We start from the raw sequence: 19,313 nt of genomic DNA, 5'->3' as shown, positions 1-19,313 counted from the left end.
GCGGCTAATGGTGCTTTAGTGTTTTAAGCGTAGCGATGTTGGCCGCTGTGTGCTCCAGCAAGTTGCTGTAACGCGGGCGGCTGTAAAGCAGCAGCAGCAGCTGTCCGTGCTCCTCCTGCTCGCTGCCTCGCTTCCTCTAGGCGGAAGGCTGAGCCCAGGAGAAAGAAGCGTAGTGCGCTGCTCTGAAAGGCAGAAGTCGCCGCTGCAGTTCTGCTCAGTTAGCGCCGGTTCTTGAGGTCTAGTTGCCGCCGTTTTAATGTGCTTTGGGTTGGGTTATGCGTGTTTTAACGTTTACGGGGATCCTGGCTGTCCGGCGGGAGGCGAAAAAGAGGCATTTTTCTATCTGTGTGTGCTTGCTTGGTGAAGTAGTGGTGTAATTCTTTATGATGTGCGTACCGTAAGGGGAGAAAATAATCATAATAAAGCTCGGTGAAGACGTTTGCATTAAGTGGGAAAGTGGGTGAACCGTAGGCTTTTACGTATTGGAGTGGAGGAATCCCTACTCCTTGTTTTCTTTTGTTAATCAATGTTTATAGCTGTTCTTCTAACAGCTTTTGAAGAGATGGAGTCTTGATTAATCGGTGTTTTAAAGATAAAATTATCTTCGTTAGCATGGAATAGATCCACGCTGATATTAGCTGTGGAGCTTTTTCACTTGAGGTGCACATTGCTGTTAGTACACCTGGGCATTACTGAAAACTAACTCTAAACTGGGCAGTTCGTATCTGCACTGTAAGAAAAATATCCTTGTGGGTGGCTGGAGGTGCTCTGTAAACTCCTTCCCCGGGGCTTGTTTAAACCATGGAAGTTCTGCTGCAGACTTACGAAGCCAATGTTTTACTTGCAATGCTTTGAATTAAAAACTTGCAAGAAAACAGCTGTCTTCTATTCCTTTAGCAGTATGTGATTGGAGAGTTACACTGGCGTTAGCTTTTTTCTGTTTGTTTTTCAGTGTTCTCCTCCCCCTCTCCTCCAGTAATAAATTGAGATATATGAGACGCTCAATTTCTGTCAGTGACCTGATTTGAGCCTGGAAGTGACGAGGAAAGCAGGGTAATCTTCCAAGGACTTTGGGTATCTTTACATTAGCTAGTTACAGTCATGCTTTTTAATACACTAATAGATTTGAGCAAATAATTAGTGTTTTAAGGTCTATTAAGTGAAAATATTACTTAATTAGTAAGTTATGATTCCTGATTATTTTCTTCTGAAATTAAAAATAGATACAAAAAATTGTCAGTTGTCGATATTAATATTTGGTTTACGTTTCTATAATATAGGATATTAAAATTTTTCTTTTAATCAACTCGTGGCATTAAAAACCAATCCAGTGTTCTTAAGCTAACCTAGAAGAGTTAATTCTCTATTTACTATTGTGCTTAAGATGGTTTTATCACTGCTGTGTGCATCTTTCTTCTGTTTCGTGCGTGCTTATAAAATGCAATGTGAAAAAAAAAAAATACGTTTTATGTAGCACATTTCTACTGTTTTCACAGTTTGATCCAGATGAAAATGGTTGCCCCAGCTTTAACTGTGTGTACATGGTGGGCTGTGGTCTAGATGATAAACTTGCTTTAAATAGTCTGAATATGGTTTTCATTGACTTCTTGTAAAGCTTTAAAAGCAGAAATATCTAATACAACCCTCACTCTTATTTAGAAAGTATGGCTGGTTGTTTTACATGTATTCAGACCTGGGGACCTGTCCAGTGATGCATGAACCTATAAACTTTCTTTCTCATACAGTAGTATATATATGGGTATTGGTATAGTTTTCTCATTCTTTAATAAAAATGTGCAGTAAGAATTCATTAGAATAATTTTAGAAGAAGAATTCTGTGGTAAAATAAATCAATCAATTAAGCTTTTGGAAATTGAGTCATCAGCTGTCTTGTGTGAGTGTGCTTATGTATAGGTACAGGTAGATATCCCTAATTGCTTAAGTAATCAGAGACAGCTGACATCTTCAAATAAAAAGTTTTGAGTGTGTCGAGTGTTACAAAACTTGTGCATCTTGAGTAGTAACCCAGTTGAGAAAATCTAGATTATCATAGAATCACAGAATGGCCCAGGTTGGAAGGGACCTCAAGGATCATGAATCTCCAACCCCCCTGCCACATGCAGGTCCACCAATCTCCATATGTAATACTAGATCAGGCTGCCCAGGGCCCCATCCAGTCTGGCCTTGAACACCTCCAGGGATGGGGCATCCACACCCTCTCTAGGCAGCCTGTTCCAGCACCTCACCACTCTCATAGTAAAGAACTTCCCCCTGACATCCAACCTAAATCTTCCCTCCCTCAACTTAAAACCATTTCCCCTTGTCCTGCTGTTATCTACCCTTTCAAGGAGTTGATTCCCCTCCTGTTTGTAGGCTCGCTTTAGGTACTGAAAGGCTGCAATGAGGTCACCTCACAGCCTTCTTTTCTCCAGGCTGAACAAGCCCAGCTCCCTCTTCGTAGTGGAGGTGCTCCAGCCCTCTGATCATCTTTGTGGCCCTCCTCTGGACCCTCTTCAATAGCTCCCTGTCTTTCTTGTACTGGGGGCTCCAGACCTGGACACAGTACTCCAGCTGGGGCCTCACAAGAGCAGAGTGAGGGGAACAATCACCTCCCTGTCCCTGCTGGCCACCCCTCTTCTGGTGGAGTCCAGGATACCATTTGCCTTCCGAGCCACAAGGGCACACTGCTGGCTCACGTTAAGTTTTTCATCCACCAGGACCCCCAGGTCCTTCTCCACAGGGCTGCTCTCAAGGACTGCTCCTTCCAGTCTGTATGGATGCCTGGGATTCCTCTGGCCCAAGTGCAAAACTTTGCACTTTGCTGTGTTGAACCTCATTAGATTCACCTTTCAAGTCTGTGGAAGTCCCTCTTCCGTGGGGACTTCCTTCTACCGTGTCAACTGCACCACTGAGCAGCACTTGCTGAGGGTGCACGTCGATTCCGTCATCGATGTCATTGATAAAGATGTTAAAGAGCACCAGTCCCAAGACAGACCCCTGGAGGACGCCACCCATTACCAGCCTCCACCTGGACACGGAACAGATCACCAGCTTTTGTTTGCAGCCTTTCAACCAATTCCTTATCCTCTGGGTGGTCCACCCATCAAATCCACATCTAATTTGCAAATTATTAGATTAGATTGTTTATATACCTAGATATTGGGGATGATGGGGGTGGGAGGCAGAATACCCCTGCTTCTCTGTGTGATTGCATTCATGAGGGCTTCAGGCTGAGACCCTTGCATCAAGTAAATACTCAGAGGCTGTGTGTGTGTTAGCATTCTGATTCAAAGCAGCAGCATTATTTTGATGCGGTCAGCCATCCTTGTTCCATGCTCGCTGGTTTGGCTTGTAGTGCGTTTTTTATATAGATGAGTTGAAATCTTTTCAGAAGAATTTGAACTAGAACTTTATTGTAGGAAGGTGAGTGTTACTCCAGGCCAAATGTTCTCCAAGTCCAAACTTAAGGAATTGAACCAAGGGTTGGTTCTCAGACAGCTTTAGAACACGTGGATGGTAAGGATTTTTGCTTCACTGAACCAGACAATGGAATTTAACATAAGCTCATTGGACTACTTTAAAACTAGAAACAAGGACTTCTGCTGCAACCACCTGCTTCTGTCTATTAAACTGTTGTACTACAGCTTTTACTAACATAGATACAGCCTAATAGTTCCTGTGGATGGATTTCAATTTCAGTAAGTCATTTACATAGTCAGAGGAAGGACCACTTATGTGTCATCTTAACTACACCCACTTTCAGCACAATTTTGAGTTCTTTAAACTTGCCAAAGCCTGAATTTCTTGCAAATGGTTTTTGTGCATGCCAAGGAAACATACGTTTGCAAAATACACACTTTAATAGTTTGATTATTTAAAGCTTGTTATAGAATGTTTTTTGAAAGATTGGAAAAATGCATCTGTGGTCTTAGAAACTTCGATTCAGAGCAGCTTCTTTCATCTTCTGCCAGGAAGTGTTTCAAAATGGGAAGTTGGATTGTAAATGCATTCTTATTCTTAGAAAGATTTCTGTTAGTGTTACCACATTGATAACTTAAGCAGCTGCAGAGTAATTCTCAAAGTCTGTGGTGTACGTTTATCCTCAGAATGCGTAGTGCGCCACCCATAGCTGTTTGGGTTCTTCTGTTTGTTTTGTTGTTTGCTGAGGTAGTTGGAAAACATCAATGAATATGTTCTGCTGCAATATCCTGGTAGATGGATTTAGACATTCTTTTTAAAAAAAAAACTGTCTAAATGAGAGCTGATGGCTTTTTTATTGGTGTATTAATATCACTCTGTTAATGTTTCAGGAAAACCTATGAGGAGTTAAACGTATGTTTAGCCAAAAACTAAACTTTCATTGAAGGGGGTGAGTAGGCATGGAGTAGTGACGTGTCATCAAGGCAATGATTTTGAAAGGCTGTTTGAATTTAAACCTGTATGTGAGGCAAACAGTGGCAGTCTGTGGCTGTTGTATTATAACAATTGTGTGATAATTTTATAGCTACCTTGAGTGGGATTCATCTAATTATCTTTAGATATCTGGGGCGTAGACGTTGGCATCTCAGCTAGTTACATTCTTCTTTGAGTAATTACTGAAGGGAAGGAGGTAGGCACTCTTGGACTGTACTTCATCTAAGTGTGCAAATTTATTTTAGATTGAGATGAATCACCCTAGAAATGTACTTCATCAAACTGATTGTAGGAATCTATTTTAAGTTGAGATGAATCACTCTCTTTTACTCTCCAAGAGAAACTAGAATGGCTAGTTCATATGTGGACATGATTATTTGCTCAGATCAATCTCACTATTTATGGCTGATGGAGTTTGGCCTTAACTCTTTTCTGATAGACAACATCGGTGGACAAAGGAAGGGCAACTGATGCTGTCTACCTGGACTTGTGCAAGGCCTTTGACATGGTCCCACGCCACAGCCTCATCTCTAAATTGGAGAGAGATGAATTTGAAGGATGAACTACTTGGTGAATATTGGTAGGAAGATTGCAAGTAGAGGGTAGTTGTCAATAGCTCTATGTCCAGGTGGAGGCTGATGATGAATGGTGACCTTCAGGGATCTGTCTTGTGACTGGTACATCTTTATCAGTGACATAGATGATGGGGTTGAGCACACCCTCTGCAAGTCTGCTGATTACACCAAGCTCTGTGTTGCAGTTGTTACAGCAGAAGGAAAGGATGTCACCCAGAGGGTCTTCTACAGGCTTGAAACACTTTAGTTGGTCACAAATATGTATACAGACTGGGATAAGAACTCCTTGAGAGTAGCCCTGTGGAAAAGGTATCCTGGGCTGCAACAAAAGAGATGTGGCGAGCAGGGAGATAAAGGTGATTGTCTCTCTCTACTCTGTGCTTATGGGGCCCTACGGAAGTCTGAGGCCCTCAGCGCAAGAAAGGCATGGAGCAGTTGGAACAGGGCCACAGGCGGCCACAAAGATGATCAGGGGACTGGAGCACCTCTCCTAAAATGAAAGGCTGAGGGAGCTGGACTTGAAGGGAGCTTAGAAATAGGAAGGAAATTAAACAAAAAAACAAACCAACACATGGGTGGATAGTGATAGGACAAGGGGGGATGTGTCTATCTAAAAGAGGGGAGATTTCTCACTAGGAGGGTGGTAAGGCACTGGAACTGGCTGCCCAGAGAAGTTGTGGATGTCTCATGTCTGGAAGTGTTCAAGGCCAGGCTGGATGGGGCCCTGGGCAAAATGATCTAGTTCTGGATTTAGTGGTTGGCAACCCTGCCCATGACAGAGGGGCAGGAACTTGATAATCTTTGAGGTCCCTTCCAACCACAGTATGGTTCTATGAAAAGCTCAGACCTGTTATTAGTGAAAATTTCAGAAACATGGCATGTATTTAGAAAATATTGTCAGTAATTAGAAAAATATAGAAGATCTCCCGAGTCTTTAAATGCATTTTTTGCAATACAGTTTTAATGCATTGCATGTGGTTTGCACAGAACAATTGCTGAACACAGGAGTATAGTGTTATATGTAGATTACCCTTACTTCGTATCCCAACCCTAGCAGTAGTTTTGTGTTGATAGATATATGTGGGGTTCATCTTGAGAACTAAACAGGAATCATATATGGACATATGTTTTCAAGGAACTATTAACCTAACTTCAAAGCTTAGTTATCTGTATACGAAGGCCTTAATAAAAATGTGAAATAAATAGTAATATTAGTGAATAGTGTCATTTCTCAGTTTGAATTTTGTTAGACTTGCAAACCAGGCTACTGTAAGTAATAGCATTTGGACTGGAAAAACAAAATGTCTCTAGTTGAATTATATTAGTAGTTTAGAAACTGGCTAATGATTTTAGTTATTTCAGTCACTCGAGAAAATAAACTTGGATATTATTGTTCTTGAAGCAAGGGTGCTATGAAAGTGGGAAATGTTTAGTTTTGCTTCCTATTTTCTTAGGGATGTTTGATTTTACTGTTAATGAAAGGTAGGAATGTAGCTGGGAACCTCCTGTCATAGATGCAGTTCCTGGTTATTGGACTACATCTTAGGTCATGCTCTTTCTGACCCAAATGATTTCTGAATGCTTTCTGCATCTCTTCTAAAGTGCTACAGGCAGAGAAATGAAGGAATCTTTCATTGCAGAGTGCAAGAGATTAAGTTATTCTTCAGGGAGAGGGCGAGCTACTTGGAATCACCTAGTCCATAGTCAGAGCTATTGCAGAAAGCCCCAAGGGGTTATTTTAAAGCACTCTTGCTGACTTCTCAAAGCTGACCTTGCTTTATGAACTGCTTCAGTCTGCTGCTTGTTCAGTGAGTAGTAGGTACGAAAAATGCTCGCTCTTGTCTGTTGGATTCAGAACTGAATTCAGAATAATTACATCTATACTAATTTTGATAGTTCTAAAACTTCGGATTTTTTTCCTATTTATTTGTTGAGACTCTCAGCAAATACACGTAAAGAATATATGCTGCGTGCTCTACATGGCAGAAGTCAATACAGACTCGTATCTTCCTTAAGTTAAAGTTAGATGGCATTTAAGGTGGTGCTTGGTTTAAGGTGTCATAGTGATGTTGCTCAAGGATTCAGTCTGTCACCTAAACACTTTGATAGTCAAGTTCTTAGTGGGTCATTGTTGCTGAGATTAAACACTTAAATTTTTCTTAGTTAAGAAAAAAGGAAAAGGACGGCATTGGGAAATGCAGAGGAAATAGGTGCAAGTATTCAGAATTTATTGCCAGAATGCCAGGAAAAATGTTAGTTACTGTGATAAAATGACGCGTAGTTGGAAAGGCTGTAAATGATATATCATTTGAATTCATTTTGTTTCTTTAAGGGAAGTGGTTTAGAAAGCAGGCTGGCCATCTGTGTGCAAAGGAGTATTTAGGTCAGTGGGTCTGTTCTGTCCTGCTTTATTGAAGGCTGAAAGGATCTGTTGTGTTGAAAGCATTCTTGCCTTCGGTACATTTAGATTTCTATTTAGTAAGTACTCTTTGCTGAATATGTACAAAGTATGGTTGTGTTTCAAAAACGTGCCGTAGTGATATTGTATGCTGATGTTTGATAAGTGAACTAAAATTACTCTTTATAAAAAGAAGTTCCTTTAGAATTGTTGGAGTTTTTATTTGTTTTTATAATTGCAAGAATTTGTGATAGAAATATTAAATGAGACTATTATAGAGTGATAATGAATGAGAAGGATATTTGAAACATTTACCATTTGCGCCCTTTTATACATGATGTAATTTCTTTAAAAATCATTTTAATAACCTTAATTAGCATAAATCATGTATTTGAACTAACTGTGTTTTTGTTGCAGATGCCCAGAATCTGTTACTTACTTGACAAATGTTTCTTTATTCCTTGCATTTTTACCTCCATTTTCTTTGGAACTTCCACTGTGGCTTAACGAGTTAAAGAGATTTCTACAATAAAACAGGGGCTGACTCTGTGTAGTCTGACTTGGTAGAAAGAGGATTAGTGGCAGACCAGACAATGCTGTTCAAGTATTAGCCTATTTGGTTGAACCCTGCAAAGTAATATTCCTACAGAAAATGAGAACCTAGAAGTTCATTTTTCTGGTGTAAGATGTGCTTACGCAGGAAAAAAGCATACACCGCGTGTCATTATTTTTACAGATTTTTATCTGTCCTTTAAAGGCAGCACAGTTGCAAAAGATTAATATAATAATGATAAAATAAAGCTCTCAGTAATATTCCATTTTTCTTCCTGCTGGGTTTTCAAAGAGCCTGTCTTGGTTTTTGCCTGCAGCTGAAGTAGGAATGTGCACTTCCTTAAGTGACCTTTGTTAATCCATCCTCTGCTGCTTCGTGGAATTAATCCTTTGTTGTTCCGAGATGTATGCCGTAATCATAGAATCTCTCAGGTTGGAAAAGACCTTAAAGATCATCGAGTCCAACCACTACCTAACCATACTACCCTAACTCTAACAACCCTCCACTAAATCATGTCCCTGAGCACCACATCCAAATGGTTTTAAACACCATCCGGGAATGGTGACTCAACCACCTCCCTGGGGAGCCTATTCAAGTGCTTCACAACCTTTTCTGTAAAAACCCTTTCTGTATGTCTTTTGGTTACTTTCCCTGCTAGCTCAGGAAGTGTATGGAAGTGCCTATATTTGCTCAAACAGGGTCAGTCCTGTTTCTTTAAGCTGGGTAGTTCTTTGTGATGGTTTTACACTGAGACAGGAAAAAAAGGTTAGTAGTTAAATTCCTTGAGAGTATTTTTCTTCCCAGATAGTTGCTGGGGTTATTTTGGCTTGCGACTTTTTTTTGTCCAACCCAGAAACAAAGTAGTTTACCTTGAGAGAAAGAGTTCAAAGGGAGCTCCGAGGCAGAACTTGACAAGTTTTCAAGGCTGTCTTGACTTACGTGGCTGATGTTACGAGTAATCATAGATTTATGTCAGAACTATGGCACGTTTTTTTTCTGGATGTTCAGCTTGTTTAAAAAACATAGTTTGCAGTATATATTTCTTAATTTGAATCTAGAGTTAGTACTTTGATCAGCTAGCTGAGGCTACATCGTGTGACTTTGCAGCAGGGGTCTGAAAGTGCTGGGAGATTTAAGCATAATCTGCTAGGACTGAGTGAAGAAAAAGAGAAGTGTATTTTATATTGTCTTGGTGAGCTGCATGAGTTGATGAGAGCTTTATAGGAGTGTGCGAAGACTGTGTTTTTTATGTACGTAGGTATTTGCTGTGCAACTTCTGTGGGCTTAGTATCTTAGATGTTCACTAAAGCATCCGTGCAGTTTTTTTTTTTCCAGATGAAAACGAGAATGGATGCATGATGTTCTTATTGTACACTCTGCTCATATATTTTTCTCATTCACAGATAATTTCCCGGTAGATGGAAACTCGTGCACTGCTTCTGGAGTCCCCAGCCTCATGAATCCAATAACTAAGCCTGCTACCACTTCTTTCAACAATTCTATGGTTGAGATTCCAAGGAAGCGCAAAGGAAGTGATTCTGATAACCAGTAAGCAAATTAATTCTGTTTGTTCCCACAAAAATCTGAGATGTTTATTATTTCTGTGATATAACTTTTGAATCCTCTTTCCTGTATATATTACAATTATTTATTTTACTTTCTTCTATATGTGTTCTTTGACTCTTTGGAGCACTTGAAACTAGAAAAAATAATCCGTCTATCCAAGGGGTAGGTTTGGGATTCTGATGTGGATGTAGATGTAAGTGAAATGTCTGGGGCATTTGTCTCATAAAATTTCAGTTCTGCCTCTCTGTTTCTTTCTGTGCACGTAAAGACAAGTTCTGTTTGCAACAAATTACCTAATTGCTTGAAGTGCTAGAATTTCATTTCTAAAGTCTTTAATGTAGAATCAGAACTACTTCTTCAGTGACCAGGGCAGCCATTCAAATATGCAGAAGAAACCGTGACCTAAAAATGAGTACTCTTCTGCAGTAGAACTGAGTCTTTTTAAGCAGGTCGTACTTTATTGCAGAGATGATATAACCAAATATGTATTTTCCTGTAAATTTCGAATAACTAATTTTAATAATCTAAGTTATATTTCTCAACCAGAAGTCAGGACGCAAGCCAGCATGCAGATCTTCTGTATGGCAGGCATCTCCAAACTAGTGTGGAAAATCCACCTTTAAAAAAAATTTGTGTGTGTGTGTGTAAGAAATTTATACCCATTTGTGATTATTAAAGCAGTTATCTTTTTCTGTATGTAGTCCATGATCCACAGAACATAGCCATACTGTAGATGTTGATGTAATTGTCAACTCACAGCTTCAAGTCTGTCTTCTAGATCTCTGAACACTTCAGAAGGACAATAACTTCTGGGAAAAAAAATGTTTCTTGGAAACACCAGTTGATTTTACCTGTTTAATAAAAATGCTGCTTCATCAATGCTGTTTCCTTAAAGTTTGGGTCTATCTCTGATTTAGTGAAACTTCTGTCTGAAAAAAAAATCACATCTAGTTGAAATATTCAGTTGATAAAGTAATAGTTTATAAGAATTCATAGTTTCTAAAAACGAATGTTCTGCTGAAAATACCTTGTGAAGTGGGGTTTCCACTGAACTTTTTCTGCAACAACTTTTTCCAGTGGGTATAGTGTGTCATAATTTTGTGCTTCAAAGTGTACATTCTGCTTACTTCATTACCTGTTTCTACAGGGATACAGTTGAAGTTGATGGGGATCCTCAGAAAAGGTACTTTTTATAAATGAACCCATTTCTATTTTCAGTATTGTAAGCATGTCACAGTTTTCTGTTTGGATAGCTAAAGTGTGTGGTTCACCTTAAGGAATGTTTGTCTAAGGACATGTGTTTGTACAGCAAAAAGTGAAGCTAATTAACGTGTATCTAATTAGTGGGGTGGATAGATCCATCCAGTATTAGTTTTCTATTGTTTCTTTCAGAGAAGATGTTATGACTTGCTCATAAGCCTACCAGACCTATTTGTGTTGAAATTAAGATAAGAATAGGAAAGAAAGAAGAATAACATATGAGAACACTGAAGAGGTGAAGGGAATGTCTCGTACTCTTCAGGAATAATGCATTTAAACATCTTTTTCATTTTTTCCCCAACCTCGTCAACCTGCTTTTTAAAACATAACTACTGCATCTAATGTTAAAATAATGTTATTACAAAGTGACAAGCTAAAATTAAGATTAGCTGTACCAATCTTTAAAAACAAAACAAAAAAACAAGCCTTTGGTGTATGTTTATATTATGGGACAGTTATTAATTACATGATTATCTTGCTGTGTTTTCTTTCTCTGCACCTCACTACCTTACTTAGATAAATATTTGTATGTAGCTATTCACTATTCTCTTTTATCTTTCTAGGCAGTGTTTGGTATGTGGCTTAGTGGGTAGCATTAAAATCTTTTCCTAAATATCATTCATTTCTTTGTGGATTTTTCCATTGTTCTTATTGTGGAAAGATGCGAAGGTAATCCTGTTTTGTGTTTAATATCCCTGCTTTTCTTTTAGAAGAAATACAGATGTGTGTTTAATAAAGGGGAAGATAGAGGAAAAGGTGGTATTCTTTGATTCTTTTTCTGAATAATACAACTCTTGTTCTTGCTAAATTAAATGTATCTACCTTTGAGTCATGAAGCAGACTGTCACTCTGTTTTCAAGGTGGCCTTAATCTAGCTATTTTAAACAGTAACAGCACAGCTGTTGGGACAGAGGCTATCTGTGATTGCTTGAGCAGCAGACTTGCTCTAGTTCCTTCCCTAAATGAAGGTCCTGAGGGAGGAGGAGATGTAATCAAGAGGCTCCATGCTGCACTGTGGTCTGGATCCCCTTTATCTCTTCACACCTTCTGGTCAGACAAGGTAGCATGCTGAATCATTGAGGTTGGAAGAGACCTTCAAGTACATCAAGTCCAACCACCAATTGGACCTACTGAGTTCCTTCATTAATCCATGTTCCTGAGAACCATAGATTTGCCAAGGTTGGAAAAGACCTCTAAGATCATCTAGTCTAACCATCCACCTACCACCAATGTTGCCCACTAAACCACGTTCCTTAGTATCACATCTAGATGTTTCTCAAATACCTCCTGGGGCGGTGACTCAACCACCTTCTGGAGCACCTGACCATTCTTCTGGAGAATTTTTTCCTAATATCCCTCCTCTAGTGCAACTTGAGTCCATTCCCTTTTGTCCTATAGCTGTTACCTGGAAAAGGAGGCCAACTCCCACCTTACCACACACTCCTTTGGGATATTTGTAGAGAGCAGTACCACATCCCCATATCTCTTAAATACCTCTAAGAATGGAGACTCCACTTCCCTGGTCATGCCATTCTAATGTATGATGAACTCTTTCTATGAAGAAATTCTTCCTCAAAGGCAATCAAAACTTCCCCTGATGCAGCTTGCATCTTATCACTTTGCATGTGGGGAAAGAGACTGACACCCACCTGATTGCATCGTTCCTTCAGGTACTGTTAGAGAGCAATGAGGTCTTCTCTTAGCCTCCTCTTTTTCAGACCAGATTAAATAGCTCCAGTTCTCTGATCCATTCCTCGTGTTAAACCATACTGGCCCCAGTACTGAGCCCTGGGGAACACCACTGGTTACTGGCCACCAGTTGGATTGAACGCTGCCTGCTAGGATTCTTTAAACCCAATCATCCAGCCACTTCTCTTCACCCAGCAAACTGTACACTTGGCCAGACTACTAGCAGACTTTCTTTCATGGGGAATACCTTGAGAAGCATTGTCAAATGCTTTACTAAAATCCAGGTAAACAACATCCAGTCTTCCTCATCTGCTCAGCAGGTCATCTTGTCCTAGAAGGAGATCAGGTTAGTCAGATAGGGCCTGCCTTTCCAAAACTTGTACAGGCTGCATCTGATCACTTGATTTTCCGTATATGCTTTGAGGTGATGTTCAAGGTGATCTGCTTCCTTGATACTGTGGTCAGACAGACAGGCCTTAATTCCCTGGATCCTCTTTCCTGCCCTTCTTGCAGATTGGAGTTGCATTTGCTAATCTCCAGTGAACTGGGACCTCCTCAATTAGCTGCGACTGCTGGTAAATTGTTAAAAGTACCTTGGTAAGCACCTCTGCCAGCTCTGTCAGTATCTGTGGATAAACCCTGTCCAGCCCAATGGAGTTGTAAATGTTCAAATGATGTACTAGGTCACCTGCAGATTCCTAGAGGATTTTAGGCACTTCATCTTGCTCCCTGTTACTGTTTTCCAACTCAGGGGTCTGGGTACCCTGGGAACAGTTGGCCTTGCTAGCAAAGACTGAAGCAAAAAAGGTATTAATTATCAGGGTTCGTACTATATGCGCATTTCTGGTAAAAGTTTATTTAAACACAAAAGAAAAAAAAGTTAGGTATTACTAACTTGTCTAAATCTGCATTTGGGTTTATCAGACTGCCTAGAAGATGCATGGGATCTGGTAAAATCCTCAGTTGAAAAGCTGAAATCTCTGAGTCTCATGTTAATTTGGCTCTGGCAGCTTCATTCTTCCTGGGGTCAGTCTTGGTTGTAAGTGAAAGCAGCTTTTGAACTCTTTCCTAAAGCTCTAATCACCAACTGTCTTTCTGCTTCCTACTTCTGTTTTCTCATGAGAAACAGCTGCTGACTGATACACCTGTGTTCTTATAAGCCGCCTGGTACAACATATACCTCTTCTAAAATGATCCCAAGGCTAGCAGGCCTCATCTCTGAAATGGAACTGTGTGAAATGTCTCCACTGCTGAATTAAATAAAAAAAAGTTTAAGTGCTGCTATAAACATTAAAAAATTGTTATATCAGTTTATTTTAACAAAAACAGTTACCAATATTAGTATGAAAGCAACCTCTGTGCAAGTACTAAATCGCGCATGCTGAGTTGGCAGACATAGGCTATTTTCTGAAATTATTAAAGATGGTGGTGGAGATTCCAGTGGTCTTGGAGAAGAAAAAATATCATTGTCTTTGCTTGATTCATTTATTTTTTTCCCGCTGCTGAAGTATTTATCATGATACTAGCATTATGATTGTCTTTCATTTATAGTTTTCTCACATGGACTTCTTCCAGCCATTGCTGTGGTATGGGAAAATGCTTAATAGTTTTGCTTCTTCTTTTCAATCCTTGAGCAATTACATTGTATTTTAGGACCTGTCTAGGTTAGGGTTGCTTTTTTAATCTTTTGGCAGTAAAATTTTAGAGATAAGAAGATGAATAGAGAATCACAGTTGAAAAATTAAAATAAAACCAAGCGTAAACTTTGAACGTTTTTTGTTTTCTTTCAGATAGAAATAGACCTGTAATCATTAAATATGCCCATAATATGTTCACATAAATATGAATATTGGAAATTATGCCTTGGTATTTTGTAGTATGCATCATTTGTAGAGGGCAGGTAATTTTTGTATTAGGAATTTTTGTGGTTTTGGTTTTGTTGGAATTATAGTAAATTTATAGCATTTCCTACATCTTGAAGTGCCTAATACTAAATATGCAATATAAGATTCTATGTCTTGTTTTCTCTAGGAATGAAGATGAAGAACATCTTAAGATAAAAGATTTCAGGTACTAACTCCCAAGAGAAATATGTCTTGCCAGTAAATACTAGGATTGACAACAGCAGGGATTCACCATAGCAATTTTTGGTTACTGTCAAATGTCTAACAATAAACTTTGTCTTTTTTTCTCCTGATTTTGTATTAATTCTTAGAGCTTCCTAAGAATCTCATTTTCTACTAATTTTAATCAAAGTTATATTGCAGAATATCTCTCATTTAGGAAAAGCCTGAGATTAAAATTGTTAAGGTGAGAATCAAATGAAATACTTCCAAGTCACACATGAAGGAGCTGGCTCTCAGTCCGCATGACTTTAAGAATGGTTTCTTTTTGATTTGTCTGCACATGGGGTTATTTAAGAATTATCCCACACGGACGTGGGTTCAGCAAAAGGAAAACAAAGAATTCTTGTTGTGGATTGAGTGCTTGTATATGGAACTATTCAAGGATTGCCATTGTACTGTGAATTCACATCTTACTTAATCTAAATTGAAATTTGCAGAAAGCACTTGGCAGAAGCATTACTTGTACAATATGCTAACTAATAATTATGAAGTGTTGTTGTAATTTAAATTAAATGGAAGAAATGAAAGTGTTCCAAAATGTATTTACAATTTTTTTATTAAACTCAAAATTTCATTTTTCTTTAATGAGTACCCCAGATCACTATGCAAGAATCTGTTTTGTATATTGCTTTGATAACACTCCTGTTCTACTGTTAATTTCTTTTCCTTTAAGTTTTGTTTCATAAATTTAAAAAAAAAAATAATATATATATATAGGAACACATCTTGAAGGTTTGCTCAACGGTTATCTCTGTCCAGTGTTTCTTTTCACAAGCCTATTGGGGGATGTGCTTTTTTTGCCTTCCTATTTGTAACTGGGGAGTATAACAGCCGGCTTTCTGAATTATCCAGTCATAACTACACCTATACATTCTTCTTGAATCTTAGAAATGTGAAAATTTGTTCTGTTTCCGCATGTGCTTGTATTCATTTTTCTGAGGTTCACAGTTCAAGGAGCATACACAATATGTTTCTTGACTGTTCCTACCTGATATGAAAGAAAATTTGTATGAATTGGTAAAGTCAAGTGCCAACTGCTAAATTTCATAAGAGGCTTTAGAGAGAAAAGCAAATTGGTTCTGTGAATGATCCTAAGTTATTTGCGTGGAAGAGGAATTTCTTTTTTGTGCTTTCAAAGAAAAATTAAAAAAAATAATAGAAGACAAGATCTCTAAAATTCTTTTAATTCTTTCCATCGGGCCAGGGTTAGTTAACTTTATTATCTATAATGCTTTCTGTTACAGTATGTCTAAAAAGAAGAGTTTTGAAGATCAGTTAGCCAAAACAGGTTGTCAGTTTGATCAGTTTGATTTACTACCACCGTGTCTGGTCTCAGTGAGAAAGGAAAATAATCCTCATTTTAATTGAGTGGCTAGCTTGTCTTCTTGGGTAGGCTGGGAATAGAATGAATTAAACCTTCCTTGACCAGCTGAAGGATGTTAGAGGAGAGAAAGGTCAGGTAGAAAAACCAACATACTTCACTAGAAAGAATTAAAGAAAAGATGACCTGAGTTATAAATGTTTGTGAAATGTACTGTCGTGTGCCCTGGAAGGAATATTATGATGAAAATGTATTTTAAGAGAAGCTCTTTCTCTGTGCTTGAATTCTTGGATTGAGGCTTGCCAAGAGATGAAAGTCTGAGACAGAGCACAAGCAGAGGCTAAACCCTTTTCTTGCCCACCTTCAGAGGTGGATAAAAGGGAAAGCCTTCTGATGTACCTCCAGTGAAAATAGGTGAGGTATAGCCTTTTCTTTCTGTTTCCACAGCAGGAAAAGATGTTGTCTGTTGCGCTATGCTATGAATAAATGCTTGTGTTTGTGACTATTCAATCTGAGTCATTTTCAAACTAATTAAATAGCAAGCAGACATCGCTTATCTCAGATTATTGAACTCAGAGATACTTCAGCAAGTGCTTAAAGCACTTAAAAAAAAAAAAAGACTGGATGAATATCCCATCTTACTTACAAATACAGGTGGTGTATGATTTAAATGCAGGAATAGTTCATGTGATACATCACATTCCCAAAATGAAACTGATGAATATTATAGAGAAAATTGTGTATTCCACATCTTTCTTAAAATAATTTTTCTTCCTAGAGAGGCTCACAGTCAAACAGAGAAACGAAGAAGAGACAAAATGAATAATTTGATAGAGGAATTGTCTGCTATGATACCTCAGTGCAATCCTATGGCACGAAAACTAGACAAGCTTACAGTATTACGGATGGCAGTGCAACACTTAAAGTCTTTAAAAGGTAGGTTTTAGGAAACTACACTTAAAGTCCTTATTCTGTCAGGACTTATACAACGTATTTTCTTTGATGGCAAATACATCTAAGGTCATCTGTTATGTTTACTGTTTGCTGAATTCCGTTCTGAGTCTGTTTTAATTTAAGTTGATATGCTTGTAGTTTCTAGAATTTTGTTTCGTTTTGGCTTTTCTTTCTGGTATACTGAACAACACTTAAGTGTTTGATATCCTGTTTGCTAAGGCTATACCTTGCAATCAAGTTATCCTTGATTCTTTTCTGAAATCATAGAGGTCAAGCAATTCCATCTTCTGTTATTTTCTAACCCTCAAATTAAATGTTTTGTGATCTCTCCACTTCATACTTTCTGCGACGGTAATACATGTGGTGCTGTACTGACATCACTAGCTGAACTGCTAGTGAGAGGAAAATGTTCTTCACGCCCCTGTTTGTTACTGCAGTTTTTGGGATTGCATCAGCCTTTTGTCTCTGTATTGAAATTTCTTGTTTGTCAGTTGAGTTTAAAATGCACATCACTGAAAAAGACCTTTAGAAAAAAAAAACAACAAAATTCTGTAAAGGCATGGAGTTGAAGGTCAGGTAACTTATGAAATGTTTCATATTTCTGAGTTTTTGTCTAGTGTGAGTTCAGAAAAAAAAAAGTCTTCTAAACAATGGGAAACTATGCTAATGCTTACCTAATCACTAACTACTTATCTAAGTAGATTCACTGGTAGGAGGCGTAGGTTAGAGCTTCAGTGATCTTACATTTTTTATAGAGTAGTTTACAAATGCACTTTCATGAAATAAAAAAAAGGCATGAAACTAAAGAAAAAGATTAAAAAGATAAAATTTGTCAGTGGTCAAAAGGAACATCTTCAATTCATACTTTAAAAGAATAGTTGATAACTGCAATTATGTTTGAGTCTTAATGTTAAAGAGTGCAAAAAAAGTGTTATTAAATGCTTGTATTCTCAGCCACCTTACAAAGCACTCACAGATTTCAGTGAACAATTTAGTGTGGATATCAGTGTTTAGCTTATGATATATTCTTTCATCTCCTTTTACTGTTACTAATAGCTTTGAGGGTTTTCTTTCTCTCCTAAGAAACATTATATACAAATACAAGTTACACATAAGATTTCAGGGTTTTTGGCAGTAGTATTTTAGAATAATTTAGTCAACTGTAAGCAAAGACTATGCTTTGCAAAAAATTTGATTTTGGATAAACATTTAATAAGAATCCCACTTGTCTTAATGAATTATGTGACTATCTTAACAGTAATTGACTTGGAATAATTTAGGTTGGAGGGAATTCTCAGTCATCACAGACTCTTTAGCGGATCATTTCAGACTAAAAGGGAGATTCAGGTTGGATATAAGGAAAAAGTGAGGCACTGGAGCAGGTTGCCCAGAGAGGTGGTGGATGCGCTGTCTTTGGAGACATTCAAGATCAGGCTGGATGGCACACTGAACAACCTGATCTAGTGTGGATGTCCCTGTTCATTTCAGGGGAGTTGGACTGGATGGCCTCTAAAGGTCCCTTCCAACTCTACGGGTTCTATGACTTTCTGGAAGTTGTCTTTTCCAAGTAGCTGAGAATTTTGCATAAATAATATCACAAATTAGCAGGGTAATCCTTGCAACTTGGAGTTTAAACATTCGTCTTCATCTTGACAATGAAAACAGAAATCTTCAGCTTAAACAGCATTATTTTAACAATGGGTTATAAAAACTCTACTTCATCCAGTGCAGTTGTTATGTGTATCTTCAAAACAAATGCTTTAAGATCATATAAGATAATGTATGGAATTATAGCAAATGCTCACAAAAAAAAAAAATCTAGAAAAATTGTGTAAATACTTAAAATGGCTAAGGAGGATTTTAGGGTATTCGCCACAGACGCTAGGACAGTAAATGTAGTGAGTGAAATGTACAGTGCCTTTTGAATTTAACTACCTGGAGTGATTTGTTTGGATGGCTGAATACATTAGAGTGTTAATGAAGCTTTATTCATGTTGGAAGACAACTGATAACATAGGAATTATTCACATTCAGCAAATGTTAAGGATTCTGGAGCAGGTATACGAAGTGTTTCTGAGTAATGCAGATCTCATAATGCCATTTATTTAGCAGTATACAAAAGATATCTAATCAGAAGTTTCCTTGTTTTGTGCTAAGTAAAAGGCGGTATGTCCAAATTCAATATCCACATATGTTTAAGAGGTTTGGTTGGTTCTTTTTAAAAACAAAATATCTTTTAAACTTTTATTCATCTGTTCTTATTGCAAGGAGAATTTACAAAATAAAGACCAAATAATAAATATAATTTTGTTAAAAATGAATTTTTAATGTATCTTTTGACATTCTATGTATGTCTACAAATAAGCTATTTTCCAGGTTCCACTAGCTCTTACACCGAAGTCCGGTATAAACCTTCGTTTTTAAAGGATGATGAGCTCAGACAGTTAATCCTTAGGGT

General features: G+C 38.0%; 1 protein-coding gene across 3 annotated transcripts in view; it reads left to right on the top strand.

The window, feature by feature from the left end:
* The first annotated feature begins 942 nt into the window (after nt 1-942).
* The window catches only part of ARNTL2 (aryl hydrocarbon receptor nuclear translocator like 2), a 34,150-nt gene continuing 15,779 nt past the window's right edge, over nt 943-19,313 (top strand). The window contains exons 1-6 of one of the 3 annotated variants that reach the window (XM_031555231.1): nt 943-1,053; nt 9,343-9,487; nt 10,653-10,688; nt 14,486-14,524; nt 16,680-16,837; nt 19,232-19,311. In XM_031555231.1, the coding sequence (XP_031411091.1) occupies nt 9,396-9,487; nt 10,653-10,688; nt 14,486-14,524; nt 16,680-16,837; nt 19,232-19,311 (405 nt within the window). In that variant the 5' untranslated portion in view covers nt 943-1,053; nt 9,343-9,395. The remainder of the gene's footprint in view (nt 1,054-9,342; nt 9,488-10,652; nt 10,689-14,485; nt 14,525-16,679; nt 16,838-19,231; nt 19,312-19,313) is intronic. The other 2 variants (XM_010715594.3, XM_010715589.3) reach the window with 2 other exon arrangements.

Source organism: Meleagris gallopavo, chromosome 1, assembly GCF_000146605.3.
Source record: "Meleagris gallopavo isolate NT-WF06-2002-E0010 breed Aviagen turkey brand Nicholas breeding stock chromosome 1, Turkey_5.1, whole genome shotgun sequence".
Taxonomy (NCBI): Eukaryota; Metazoa; Chordata; class Aves; order Galliformes; family Phasianidae; genus Meleagris; species Meleagris gallopavo.
This window is presented reverse-complemented; position numbering and strand designations above follow the sequence as displayed.